At 56.2% G+C, this 12,325-nt stretch overlaps 1 protein-coding gene across 1 annotated transcript; it reads left to right on the top strand.

Moving 5' to 3' along the window:
* Positions 1–844: 844 nt before the first annotated feature.
* On the top strand, positions 845–7,296 carry NT5DC4 (5'-nucleotidase domain containing 4). The gene is made up of 16 exons (XM_061210906.1): positions 845–921; positions 1,396–1,466; positions 1,548–1,668; positions 1,750–1,845; positions 2,051–2,142; positions 2,251–2,308; positions 2,661–2,754; positions 2,894–2,965; positions 3,217–3,297; positions 3,612–3,645; positions 4,431–4,537; positions 4,785–4,851; positions 4,973–5,297; positions 5,808–5,888; positions 5,999–6,059; positions 7,033–7,296. The coding sequence occupies exons 1-16, from the start codon at positions 845–847 to the stop codon at positions 7,294–7,296; spliced, it is 1,701 nt and encodes a 566-aa protein (XP_061066889.1).
* Positions 7,297–12,325: the final 5,029 nt, after the last annotated feature.

Here is a 12,325-nt window from a genome sequence, read left to right as displayed (position 1 = left end):
AACCCGACAACAAAAACCCCTCAAATGAGGACAAAGGTTTGTCACAAAGTGCCTGGACTGGAAAGTCTAGGAGATCGTAAAACATTAAATACAACCGTGTAACTGAGACCCAGTTTGTGTTAATACATGAGATAACCAGACAGTTTGAACTTCTATGGCTAGGCCATTTCTCTATTTATATAGACAGAGCTAGCCCTGCTCTATTAACAGCTATCAGTGTACTCCTTTGTCCTTTAAGATCTATTTTGAGTGGACATATGTTTTTTTTTCTTTCTTAAATATTTATTTATTTATTTGGCTGTGCCGGTCTTAGTTGCGGCACGCAGGATCCTCGTTGCCGCGTGTGGGATCTTCAACTGCGGCATGCAGGATCTTTAGTTGCAGCATGTGGGATCTAGTTCCCCGACCAGGGATCGAACCCAGGCCCGCTGCATTGGAAGCGCAGAGTGCCAGCCACTGGACCACGAGGGAAGTTCCGACACTCTTATTTTTAAAGCACACGAGTCTTCTGCCTTTGTAACCCCCATGTTTGCTTCACTCTGGATTCTCTGCCACATTCTAGGTGGTTGAGGTCTTTGCATGCATAAGCCCTAGAAGTGGAGGTGGCATAATATAAATGAATTCTTCTTCCTTGATCGTTACTACTTTCTCTCTTAGAGAAGAGAGGGGATGCCAGAGACTGTCCTGGCTTTCTTCTCCCTCAGAGGAGGAGATGGGGGCCCAGGGTGGCGCCAGCGGGGTCAGTGGTGTCTGAAGTGTTTGAGGGAGAGGGGAGCTGCTGGGCCTCACTGCTAGCGGGCAGGTGGCTGGGGAAGGGACCACTGCCTCCTCACTCCTGGCGGCGATGGCCTGTGTGGACGGGGGAGAGCCTGGGGAGCCCAGAGGGGAGACACAGGCCCTGGAGCAGGACTGGCACCAGCGGTGAGATGGGCATTTGGAATGGAGGTCGGGGGGATCTTACAAACACCCCATTTCCTGACGTATCCCACACACCACAGAAGCCCATACACAGGGATGGTGACCCTCAGAACACAGACAAGCCCCTGCACTCACAAGGGGACATCCTTCTGTAGGTGGGCAGTGACCCGTCAGATGGAAACCTGACAGCGTACACTTGGCGGGGAGGGAGGTGCTCTCCCCCCACGCACGCCGACGTGGTGACGTGTACTGCCCACCTGGGACAAACGCATCCTCTCTGAACTTGGACACAGTGACCCCGCTCAGGAAAGTGACAGCGGCGCATCCTCGCTCACGGGGATGCCCCCAGCACACTTCCACGTTGAGACGGAGCCCTGCACACGCTCGCACACGCGCTCACACGCATGTGCCCAGACACACGCGAGGCCCTGGGTCTTGGAGTCTGGGGGGCTGATCCCAGTGTCCTTCCTCTTCCAGGATTTTTGTCAACCGCAGTCTGGAGCTGGGGAAGATTTGCTGCTTTGGCTTCGACATGGACTACACTCTGGCTGGGAGGGGGAGGGGAGTGAGGGGAATTTGGGGCTGGCAGCAGGGGGCGGGCACCAACCGGCCTGGGTCAGCTTGGCCCACAGCCTACAAGTCCCCGGCCTATGAGACGCTGGCCTTCGAGTTGCTGCTGGAGCGCCTGGTGTGCATCGGGTACCCACACGAGATCCTGCGCTGCACCTACGACCCTGCCTTCCCCACCAGGTGCGGGAGCCTGCGGGGCAGGAGGCTGGGCCCAGTCACTGGCCCTGGTGCCTCATCCACAACCTCTGTGCCCTCTCCCAGGGGGCTGGTGTTTGACGCGCTCTGTGGAAACCTGCTGAAGGTGGACGTCCGCGGGAATGTGCTCCTGGGCACGCGTGGCTTCTCCTTCCTCCCGGAGTAAGGAACGGGGTTGGGGGCAAGGATGCTGGAGGAAAGACAGTGGCGGGAGGTGACTCAGGCACACCACAGGGGCTCGGCAATGCCGGCTGGATGAGGAGGGAGAGAAGGATGGGTAGAGGCGGGAAAGAGTGGCGGGGCCTGTCCGGGCCTCTGGGAGGCGCTGGGGAGGGGCATCACGGCCCCCAGCCCACCCCTTCCCTAGGGCGGAGATCTGTAGCTTCTACCCCAGTAAGTTCGTTCAGAGGGATGACCTGCGGCGGTTCCACATCCTCATCACGGTCTTCCACCTGCCTGGTGAGGGCTGATGGGGGTGGGGGCAGGTGGTCCTTCGGTCCTGGCTCTGGCCTGGCGGGCTGCTGCCTGGATCCTCGGGCCAGCGACCGACCAGCCTCCCTGCCCTAGAAACCTATCTCTACGTCTGCCTGGTGGACTTCTTCTCTGGCTGCTCCCGCTACATCAAGTGAGTTCCGTGCCGCTCCCAGCTCCAGCCCTGGGTGACCAGCAGGACACTCACTGCGCGGCTTAGGGGCCAAGCCCGGAAATGGGGGCCCCGCCACAGGGCAGAGGCTCCTCCTGAGGAGTTTGAGGGGCTCCAGGAGCTCAGCAGGAAGGCCTTGGATGTAGGGGCCCCCAACCCTGTAACTGATGCCCCCACGGGGTCACCCTCAGTGTAGGGTGACACCCGTCCCAGGAGGGCTGGGACATGAGCCCAGTGTCAGGCTCACTGTGGATGGAGCGGTCCCCCTGGTAGGGCTCCAGGGTTGGTGGTCACATCAGGGACCCTTATCAGCCTCGCTCTTGGCCTGACCCAGGTGTGACACCGGTTATCAGCATGGGAACCTCTTCATGTCCTTCCGAAGCCTCTTCCAGGATGTGACGGATGCCATGGATAACGTCCACCATTCGGTGAGTGGCCCAGGGCCCCAGACCCAGACCACCCCCAGGCCCCCAGACCCCGTAAGGTTTCACTCTTCTTCCCGTGGAGGATGGAGGTCTGGGCTCCCTCATCTTGGATGCAGGCTTGCGCGCACACACACACACACAGCTCTGCTCCCTCCTGCGGGGCTGTCTCAAGGAGGAGACCCCGGAAGACTTGGAGAAATGCGTGGAGGAGGATGTGAGTGGCTATAGACCAGGGTCATGACCAAGCCTGTCCCTTTGTCCCCCCTCCTCCCCAGGGCACTGGGGCTGCTCCCCCTTCCCTGGCCTCGCCTCCAGATCTGGACAGAGCTCTGCACCCTGGCCTTGCTCCCCGCCCTCCTGCCTGGCCTGGGGGCCCCCTGCCCACGGGGCTGAGACCTGGGAAGGGGCTCCTGGGGCAGCTCGGGGAGGCCCCAGCCCTGGAGGCTGCTCTCGTCTCTGAGCCAGGCGGGAATCCCCATCCTGCTGGGCAAGATGAAGGAGGTAGGGAAAGTGTTCCTGGCTACCAGCAGCTACAACTACACCGACGTGAGTGTGCCTGTGAAGGGGGAGGCCCTCAGCCTCTGGGCCAGAGAACTGCTTCCTTCTTGGCCCTCGGGAAACTGAGGCACTGCAGGAAACAGTGAGGCGGCGGGGAGGAGCCAAGACGCTGCTACCCCCACTGCCTGGTTGGCATCTTGGGTTCCATTTCTTGGCCTTTTAAGATCTCGGTGGAAGAAGCAATTTTCCCGCCATCTTGCTCCTGCGGTCCCCAGTGTGGCCTGTGGGGTGAGGGCAATGGCAGGTAGTGGCCCCTGGCCCAACTCAGCTGGGTGCCCTGACCCCTGCCCTGTCCCTGCCAGGCCATCCTGAGCTACCTGTTTGGCGCCGGTGAGGTGAGGGCCACGCGCCTGGCTGGGGGAGACTGTGTCAAGGGCAGGGAGGGCCGGGCTGGGCCACCTCGCTGAGGCCCTTCCCATGGCCAGCCCTCCTCTGGACGAAGAAGCAAGTGTGTGGAGGGGTCGTTTCACATGGGTGGGCCTGTTGGAACTTCCCCGGTGGGTGGGAGACCAGTGGCCTCAGCCAGTCCACGGGAGGAGCCTGGAGGGGTGGCGAAGGCCACTCACGGCCTTGGAGAAGGCAGTGAAGAGGCCATCAGGTATTTGGGGAGGGGCTGGATGGGGCGGAAGTGGGTGAGGGAGGGGGTGAGAAGAGGCTGTAGCAGGCCTGGGGGAGGGGGGGGTGACACACCCTGCGGGGACCCGGCAGGCAAGTGGGTGAGCGGGTCTCCAGCTCGGGGACTGTGCTCTTGTCCCGTGCCCCTGGGTCTCTGACTCTGTGCTGTGAGGGGCTCTGGAGGCTGACATGGTGCACGCGACATCCAGCGCTGCCCTTCGCTGCTATAGCTTGTGAGCCCTCCGTGCCAGCGTGGCTGGGTGGCCAGACTGCCGGGGTCTTGAGCCCCGGGACGTCTCACTCAGCTGAGGGGCAGGGCCAGAGCACGTGGGCGGGCATGAGATGCGAGGGCTGGTGAGCTTTCACCGGTCCAGAGCGTGGCGGAGCCTGGGCGGGCATCCGGCCGGGTATGGCGGGGCAGGGGCTGGAGGGGACCTGGCTGAGGACCTGTGAGCCACGGCGGGTCAGATTCCCAGGCTGAGCGCGTGTGTCTGCACCTGCCCCCACCCCCGCCCCCCGCAGGCCCTGGAGGTCCTACTTCAACCTGATCGTGGCGGGCATGCAGAAGCCCTGCTTGTTTGCGGAGGGAACGGTGCTGAGACAGGTCAAGACGGTAATGCAGGGGCCGAGGCCCGTCCACCTTGACCCGTGGCCCACGCTGTGGGGAGGAGCCCGCCTCTCAGGCTTGACCTGCCCTTGGCAGCTGCTGCTCTGATGTCTGTCTGTCTGTCCCCGGAAGCAGGGAAGCAGGGGACCCTTCAGAGCCCTCTGCCGCCTCCTTCTTCCCACACCCCACGGTTACCCCTGCCAATCCCAGCCCCCTGCCCTCTGTGGCCAGGGCACCCCTCTGCCCCCTCTAGGACACGGGCAAGCTCCGCGTGGGCGCCAGCATGGGGCCCCATCAGCACTGTGCCGTCTACTCTGGAGGTACCGGCTCCCCGCCCGGTTCCCCCACAGGCACCATCCCCCAGCTAGGAGCCCATGTCCCCAGGCTGCCCACCAGAACAGGAAGGGCTGTGAGTGGGCCTTTCCTCCCATGGTCGGGCAGGGTCGTCGGACGCGGTGTGCGGGCTGCTCGGGGTGCAGGGGAAGGACATCCTGCATGTCGGGGACCACATCTTTGGGGACATCCTCAAGTCCAAGAAGCGGCAGGGCTGGTGGACTTGCCTGGTGGTTCTTGAGCTGTCCCGGGAGCTGGACATCTGGGCCCGAGAGCAGGGTGAGCCTCGGGGGGCCAGCAGGGGGCACCATGGTCACATCTTCCCCTCTCTCCTGCGGGGGTTTGGTAGTGACCATGATAATACCGTCCTCTCTGTGGTTTGTGAGAGCAGATCTGTTTTATACACGAGGAAACAGAGACCCAGAGAGGTTAAGTGGCTTGCCCAAAGTCACACAGCCAGAAGAGCTAAAGTTGAGACTCAAATCCTGTCTCCTGATTCCAGAGTCCTGCGGTGTTTCTGTAGTCCGAGGTTTCCTTCCTCACCGAACCCACTCTCCCTACCCACCCTGAGGAATCTTAGTGAGTGGAAGGTCCACTCTCCCAGCCGGGAATGACTTGTATCCTCGGGGTCAGGAGTTGCTATGAACCCAAACAATCCGGGCTTGTCCTAAGGGCTGGGTTTGAGTCATTGCCTTGTGACCTTGGGCGGGTCACCTGACTCCCTGTCAGCTTCCTCAACCGTCCCTGCTCTGCCTTGGGCAGAGTCTCCCCCGATGTAAGGAAAGGGTCAAGGATGTTATACACACAGCAGGGGGAGCCTAGACCCCAGTGACCTTTCCACCCTCACCTCAACTAGCTGAGCTAGGCCTGGGACACAGGTGGGACACTGGACTTTGGGACCCTCCCTCTGACCCCCTTGGGACACTCACACTGTGACCTCTAGGCCCTTCCTGCTGACCCACCAGCCTGGACTGAGGATGCTTACCATCTCACTCACGGGCACACACCCAGCCCAGTACCCCCAGTGGGTGCCCGTAGGGTGTCCCCAACCTCCACTCGATCTGGGGAGGTTGTGCCTGGAGCCTGGGGGGCCAGCTCTTCTCTTCCTGGGTCATGTGGCCATTTTTGCACCAGGCACATGGATGGCAGCAGTTCCGGGCTGCCACTCATCAGCTCCACCGAGAGGGAGATTCGGGTAAGAGTGGGGTGCCGAGGGAGGAGGGGATGGGCCCAGCGGGGCTGAAGGTAGGGCTTGTGCCTCCGGGCTGCCTGACCGGATCCGCTCCGTCCCAGACCCCAGAGCCCAATTACGACTCCCCCAGTCTCCAGGAGCGCCACCTGGCCTTGTCAGCCAGCGCCCCCTGCTGGCCATGTTCCGAATGACAGAAGTATGCTCTTAAAAGGGACTGCGGGGTGATGGGTGGGGCTTAGCCTGTTCCTCAGTCTCCACCGTTAACCTTGAGAAGTGCCGGCCTCCTGGGTTGGGTCCTCATGTGACCGACTACCCGGCTAGCGTCTGGGGTCAGCCAGACAAGGGGCCTGAGAAGACGGGATCTAGGGCCGGTGGAAAGGACATGTTCCCTTGTGGTATTACTTGACCAGTCACCAAAGCTGGGAGAGTCCCACAGGCCACATCAAGAGGATTCAGGCCACTTGGCCTTCCCAGGCCCAGCGGGAACCAATAGTGAAGGATCTTTGCTGAGCCTCTTATAGGGTATTTGATCCTCCCACAGCCCCGCGAGGTGGGCTGGGCAGGGATCGTCACCCTTATTTTACTCACGGGGAAACTGAGGCACAGAGAGGGGAACTAGCATGTGCTCAGTCACTCTGGGAGTAACGTCTGGACCAGTTTTCTAGACTCTAAAAGAAGGGCCTGTGATGGGGGGGGGCCGGAGCGGGGACTGGGCGTGTGGGCCTCCTGCAAAGCCCTCTGAGGAGGCATCAGAAGGTAAGTGATGCTGAGAGTTTAGTGCAGGGTGGTCGCTCTCCAGGGCCAAGCAGGAAACTAACTGTGAAGCGGGAAGTGGAGTCCGTGGCAAAGCGGGGAGCTGCCCCACTTCCCAAAGACCCCGGCTGGCCGGGCAACACGGCGGCCCCTTCCCCGTAGTGGGCTGCAGGGGGGGGGGGAGGGGGGAAGGGGGGGTGGGTGGGGATGGGATCTCTGCCAGCGAGTCACCCTGGAGCTGGACCAGTGCTACAGCACGATGGGCAGCCTGTTCCGCTGCGGCTTCCGCCAGATGCTCTTCTCCAGCCAGCTGATGCGCTATGCCGACCTCTACACAGCCACCTGCCTCAACTTCCTGTACCACCCGCTCAGCTCTCTGCACCGGGCGGCCCCGGAGCTGGTGGGTCCCTGCAGAACCCCCCTTGGCATCCCTGACCCTCCGTCCCAGAAGGATCCACTGGTCCCCAGCCCTGCCAAGAGCTTTTGAGGTCACCAGACCCACGCTCCTACCTCTAGGCACAAGCGGGTCAAACCCTTGCAGATAACTGTCCACACGGTTAAAAAATAAATTAAAAAAAAGCTCTAGAGGGTTTGCGGTTGTATAGATACGATGCCTCTGCTGGCAAGTTTTCCTCCTGCCCTCCTGCTTTAAACTGAGACCACATTATCTCCCTAGTACATATGATACTGGTTTGAAGGAGGAAGGCTATGGTCTCCCTACCCTCAGTACACATACAGTGATCGCAGAGGAAGTGGACCAAACAGCAGTCCATACAGTAAACGCTCCAGCTGGTTTTCCTCTGGAAGCCCTGGAGATGCTTCTGGGGCAAGAGCAGGAAAGTGGAGGCAGCGAAGACGCCACGGAGTTCATGGGGGCCGTGGGACTGACCAGTGCAGAGCTCCCCGGAGGACACCCGTCCCTCTCCCAACAGGCGGTCATTATTCCCGTCGTAGATGGTGTGCCATCTGCAGTCAAGCATCTGGACTTGAAACTAGTTCTCTGGGGCTCCCTGAGCCCTGCTTTTCTTGTCACTCTCAGCTGCCTTCCTGATACTTGAGAGGAGGAAAAACTATTTTATGTTTCTGGGCTGGGTGTTTGCTGTTTTTTTAAAATCGGTTCTGCTGAATGCTTAACATAACACGGCAAAGTAGGTTTTCTTCTCCTCATTTTACCACTGGTGAATTTTAAGTGCAGAGAACCTAAGTAACTTGTGGTCACACTGGTAGACAGACTGCACAGTCGGCATTTGAACCCAGGGCTGCTGAACTCAGGGGACACGCTCTGTCCCCTGCATCACGCTGCCACATGCTGGGGGAACCGAGCTCTCACCGTGCAGCTTCGTCTCTTCTCTGGGCTTTTAGATGAGCAGGGCTGGCGATTCCCTGCTGGCAAAGCTGTGGGTCCGAGGCATAGTTATAGTGCCGTTAGACATTGTTGCTGAAGTAGAGACCAGACAGGTGGAGAAAAAGCATCCCGAGCACCAGGTGAAGCAGTTAAAGAAAACTGGCCTTTACCCCGCTGTGCTGCCTGGGATTTCTGAGGAAGTGAAGTCCATCTGCCAGAACCTTCCTTCTCCTGCTGACCCTCCTGGGCTCCCTTTGCTGTGGCATCACTGGGCAGGAAGCTGGCAGCTGGCGGGGGGGGGGTGTCTATGCATAACTGGGGACTCCAGGAAGGCCTCACCACTGGCGGAGCTCCTCCACCTCCTGCTGCATTGGTCCCTACAGATGCCCCATGAGTCAGCAGCAGAGGCAGAATGGGCCAATCTGGGTCCCGCCTCCCACCTCCTCTCCTGCAGCCAGAGGGTGAGTTGCTGGGAAGTGGGAGGAGCCACCTGGCTGGCCCAGGAGCTCAGCGGCTTAGGGGCTACCCCGGGGCTAGAGCAGGGGTCCCAATGGAGCAGTATCAACCCGACCGGGCATCTGGGAGATTTGCAGGAGCTCTTTTGCCTTCAACTTCAATCATTCCTGGGTATTTACATAGAAATACACATTATTTTATTATACATTGCTTTTCATTTCTCCTATGTTATAGTTAGGGTATTATATTGATTTTTAAGATTATAGAGACAATCATTATATTATCTATGAATTTCAATTCAGGATAGGAAAGAAGAAATGAAAATATTTGTTTTACGTATTTAGTTTTTAAATTGAAGTATAGTTGATTTACAATGTTGTGTTAGAAAATATTTGGATTTAAAATGAGGCATTGGGTCCGAGGGGGCCGAGAACCACTGGCTGTCAGCCCAGACTCACAGGTTCTGCTCAGCGGGGTCAGCTGACTGTACTGGGGCCCTGCACCTCTCCACACCAGTTCTGGCTCATTTCCCTGACAGATCCGTCTCCGCCCTGGGAGAGGTTGCAGAACACAGGCTCTCCCTGGCCAGGCTTCCTCTCCAGGCAGCTTTTGTGTAGGGGCTTCTGCGTTGACCCCTCTGTTACTTTGTGCTGCCTGACTGCCCTTTGAGTGCAGACTCCAGTTTTCTTGAGTGGCAGGCTCAGCTCCTAGCCTGGTTCTCCAGCCCCAAGCCCTGCAGGAGGGTTCCTGTTTCTAGCCTGGCGTTCCTGGGCCTTGATTTTCAAAATGCCCGTCTCATCGGTTCCCTTTAGATTGGTGGCTTTGAGCTCAGTGTGCATTCTTCCCACCGTTTTTTTTTACCATGCACCTCCCGCATGCCCGACAAGGTAGAAACTGAATTGTAAGCCACTTTACTCCTGCCCAGGAGAAGCTCAAAATTCAAGCACATCAATACTTTAATCACTGCTTTGCAACTATTTTTCCCTCCCGGCCCACCAAAGGGCTGGACCCACTCCCATCTGCAACTACGTGTTCTCTGGGGATGTGTTGGTTTCTCTACCCCTTCATCTCCATCCCAGCCCAGACTAGGGCATTTTGACACATTTTCTACCCCTGGTTGGGAGTCACTGTGTGAACCTGGGAAGGTTCCATAACCAGCTTTCTTTGTTTCTTAGAAGGCTGAGGGCAGAGAGAGGCGAGGACCAGGAGGGCTGCACAGAGGCAGACTGAACCCAGGACACAGGCCGGCATCACGGTCATCTTCCACTTGAAATATTTTTCAGATAACAGGAAAAATACGGAAGAGAGAAAAAGCAACCATATTGAAATCTCCTAAACGTAACAGATTTGGAGCCCAAGAGCACTTCTTTTAGGTAGGAGGAAGGTGTCTTGCTCTCATCCTGGAAGGCAACCCTCCCTGGCCTCTGGGCCGTTTGTGTGTAACAAGTGGAATTATTTTGCCCAGTTCCCCTGAGTGTATCATTTCACATCCAATTTTATTTCTATCTTTTTTTTTTTTAATTAATTAATTTATTTTTGGCTGTGTTGGGTCTTCGTTTCTGTGCGAGGGCTTTCTCCAGTTGCGGCGAGCGGGGGCCACTCTTTATCGCGGTGTGTGGGCCTCTCACTATCGCGGCCTCTCTTGTTGCGGAGCACAGGCTCCAGACGAGCAGGCTCAGTAGTTGTGGCTCACGGGCCTAGTTGCTCCGCGGCATGTGGGATCCTCCCAGACCAGGGCTCGAACCCGTGTCCCCTGCATTGGCAGGCAGATTCTCAACCACTGCGCCACCAGGGAAGCCCTATCCATTTCTTTTTAAAAATAGTATTTCCGGGACTTCCCTGGCGGTCCAGTGGTTAAGACTCCGCACTTCCAATGCAGGGGGTGTGGGTTTGATCCCTGGTGGGGGAGCTAAGATCCCACATGCCTTGCGGCCAAAAAACCAAAACATAAAATAGTAGCAATACTGTAACAAATTCAATAGAGACTTAAAAAAAAATGGTCCACATCAAAAAATAAATAAATAAAAATAATATTTCTGTGCACTTTTGATTCCGTTACTAGTAACAATAATACCTAATCGGCTATAGATGACCTCATTAACTGTTCTTTCCAGGTCACTGTGAAAGACAGAGAGATGCCCAGACATCTTTGAACTTGATGTATACATGCATTAAAAAGCCCTACTCATGATTTAAAAACTTGATTCTTTATTTCAGTCGGAGCTCCTCTGCGGTGTTAAGCCCTGGCCCTTCTTGTTCTGATGTCACTGATTTGAGTTCACTTTTCATGTTAGTGGTATCGTCTGGCATTAATATTGGAGGCTTAGAAGGAATATATTTACATGTTTGAAATGACAAAACAAACTCTTGAAGGAATTGGTCTGTGGCACAGTTCACTAGTTTTATTTTCTGTGGATAAACAAGGGAAACATTTGGAATATCTGAGGATAAATAAGGGACAACAGGCTGCGTGCTCAGAGAGTTCACAGTCATTTTTTTTAATCTCTGTGCATTTCAGAAGCTTCCAGGCCTTTCACGCTTCTTCCTGGGTTGACTTTTGGGCCTCAAAGTCCTGCAGGGGTAGGTTCTCCAGGCAAGAACCGGGTATCCCTGGCCTTTTGTCTTTAAACACTAGATTTTTATTCAAGGGGTAGAGGATACTATTTTACCAGGAAGACTGCTCAGACCCTCCTCAACTCTTAGGAACTCATCTGAGGCAGGGTAGGGTGGGAGATATTTCTAGCTGGGGGTTGTTCATTTGATGTTTTTTTTTTTTTTTTTTAACCCTGTGTCCCCTCTGTCCTCATTTATCTGCACCTTAGAGATGTACTCCATTACTCCTAAGACTGTGGTAGACACCGACAGTCATATCCCATTTCTGGAAGAATTTTTAGTTGGGCATGTGGCCACCCAGAAGACATTTCCCAGCCTTCTTTGAAGATGAGTGGGGACACGTGACCAAGTTGTGGTCCCTCCCATCCTAAGCAGAAATAATGCATCCAACTTCCAAGTGACCTTAAAAGGAGAGGGTGTGCCTCCACAGAACGGTGGAGTCCGTTCCTGTTAAGCGACAGACTGTGAGCGGGAAAGAGGTGGTCCTAAGGAAATTAGGGCACGCTTATCAGAAGAAGGACTACATGCCAGGCAGGCACAACAGATGTCTTTTACAGCATGAGTACCTGTACCCAGTAAACACTAATAAATGTGAACTGTCATGCCTCCTCCTCTCGTCTTCGGGTTCATGGTCATTCTGCACCCGGATGCCAGTGTATAACCATCCTTATTTATCTTCCTTTAACACTCCCTTTACACTCTCCCCTTCTAAGAAGCTGAACATTAGACTTAATTTCTGCCGAGGCCCGTATCTCCCCTGCAATTCCCTATGAGTCTTCCTCCCAAGTGATTAAGGGCCTGCTTCTTACCTTCCCTCTCTCCCTCCCTCCTGCTCCAGGTATCTAGGAACAGCTATTTACTAAACAAGAGGGTTACTAAGAATCTACAAAGAGCTCCAGAATCACGGTGCAGTTTTCTGTAGTTGCTATACCATCCCCATCACTTCCACATCCTTTTATATCCTGAAGATGCTACTTAGTCCAATCAGGCTGTTTAAAACCTCCAATTTGTCAGTTTGAAAACTACACGTTATTTGATGCCAGTGGTTCAGCCTACATTGTTAGTACCCAGGGTGGTACTGTGAGACGTCCTGCTAGGAACT

Source organism: Eubalaena glacialis, chromosome 14, assembly GCF_028564815.1.
Source record: "Eubalaena glacialis isolate mEubGla1 chromosome 14, mEubGla1.1.hap2.+ XY, whole genome shotgun sequence".
Classification (NCBI taxonomy): domain Eukaryota; kingdom Metazoa; phylum Chordata; class Mammalia; order Artiodactyla; family Balaenidae; genus Eubalaena; species Eubalaena glacialis.
The sequence above is the reverse complement of the archived record's forward strand: the minus strand, read 5'-3'. Positions and strand labels throughout refer to the sequence as shown.

Bases quoted from the DNA above. Each gene is read 5' to 3' on its own strand.
- NT5DC4 (XM_061210906.1), top strand. From the start codon at position 845: ATGGCCTGTGTGGACGGGGGAGAGCCTGGGGAGCCCAGAGGGGAGACA. The intron at 2,143-2,250 runs GTGAGGGCTGAT...TCCCTGCCCTAG, and splicing joins CACGGTCTTCCACCTGCCTG to AAACCTATCTCTACGTCTGC. The intron at 2,755-2,893 runs GTGAGTGGCCCA...ACACACACACAG, and splicing joins TGGATAACGTCCACCATTCG to CTCTGCTCCCTCCTGCGGGG.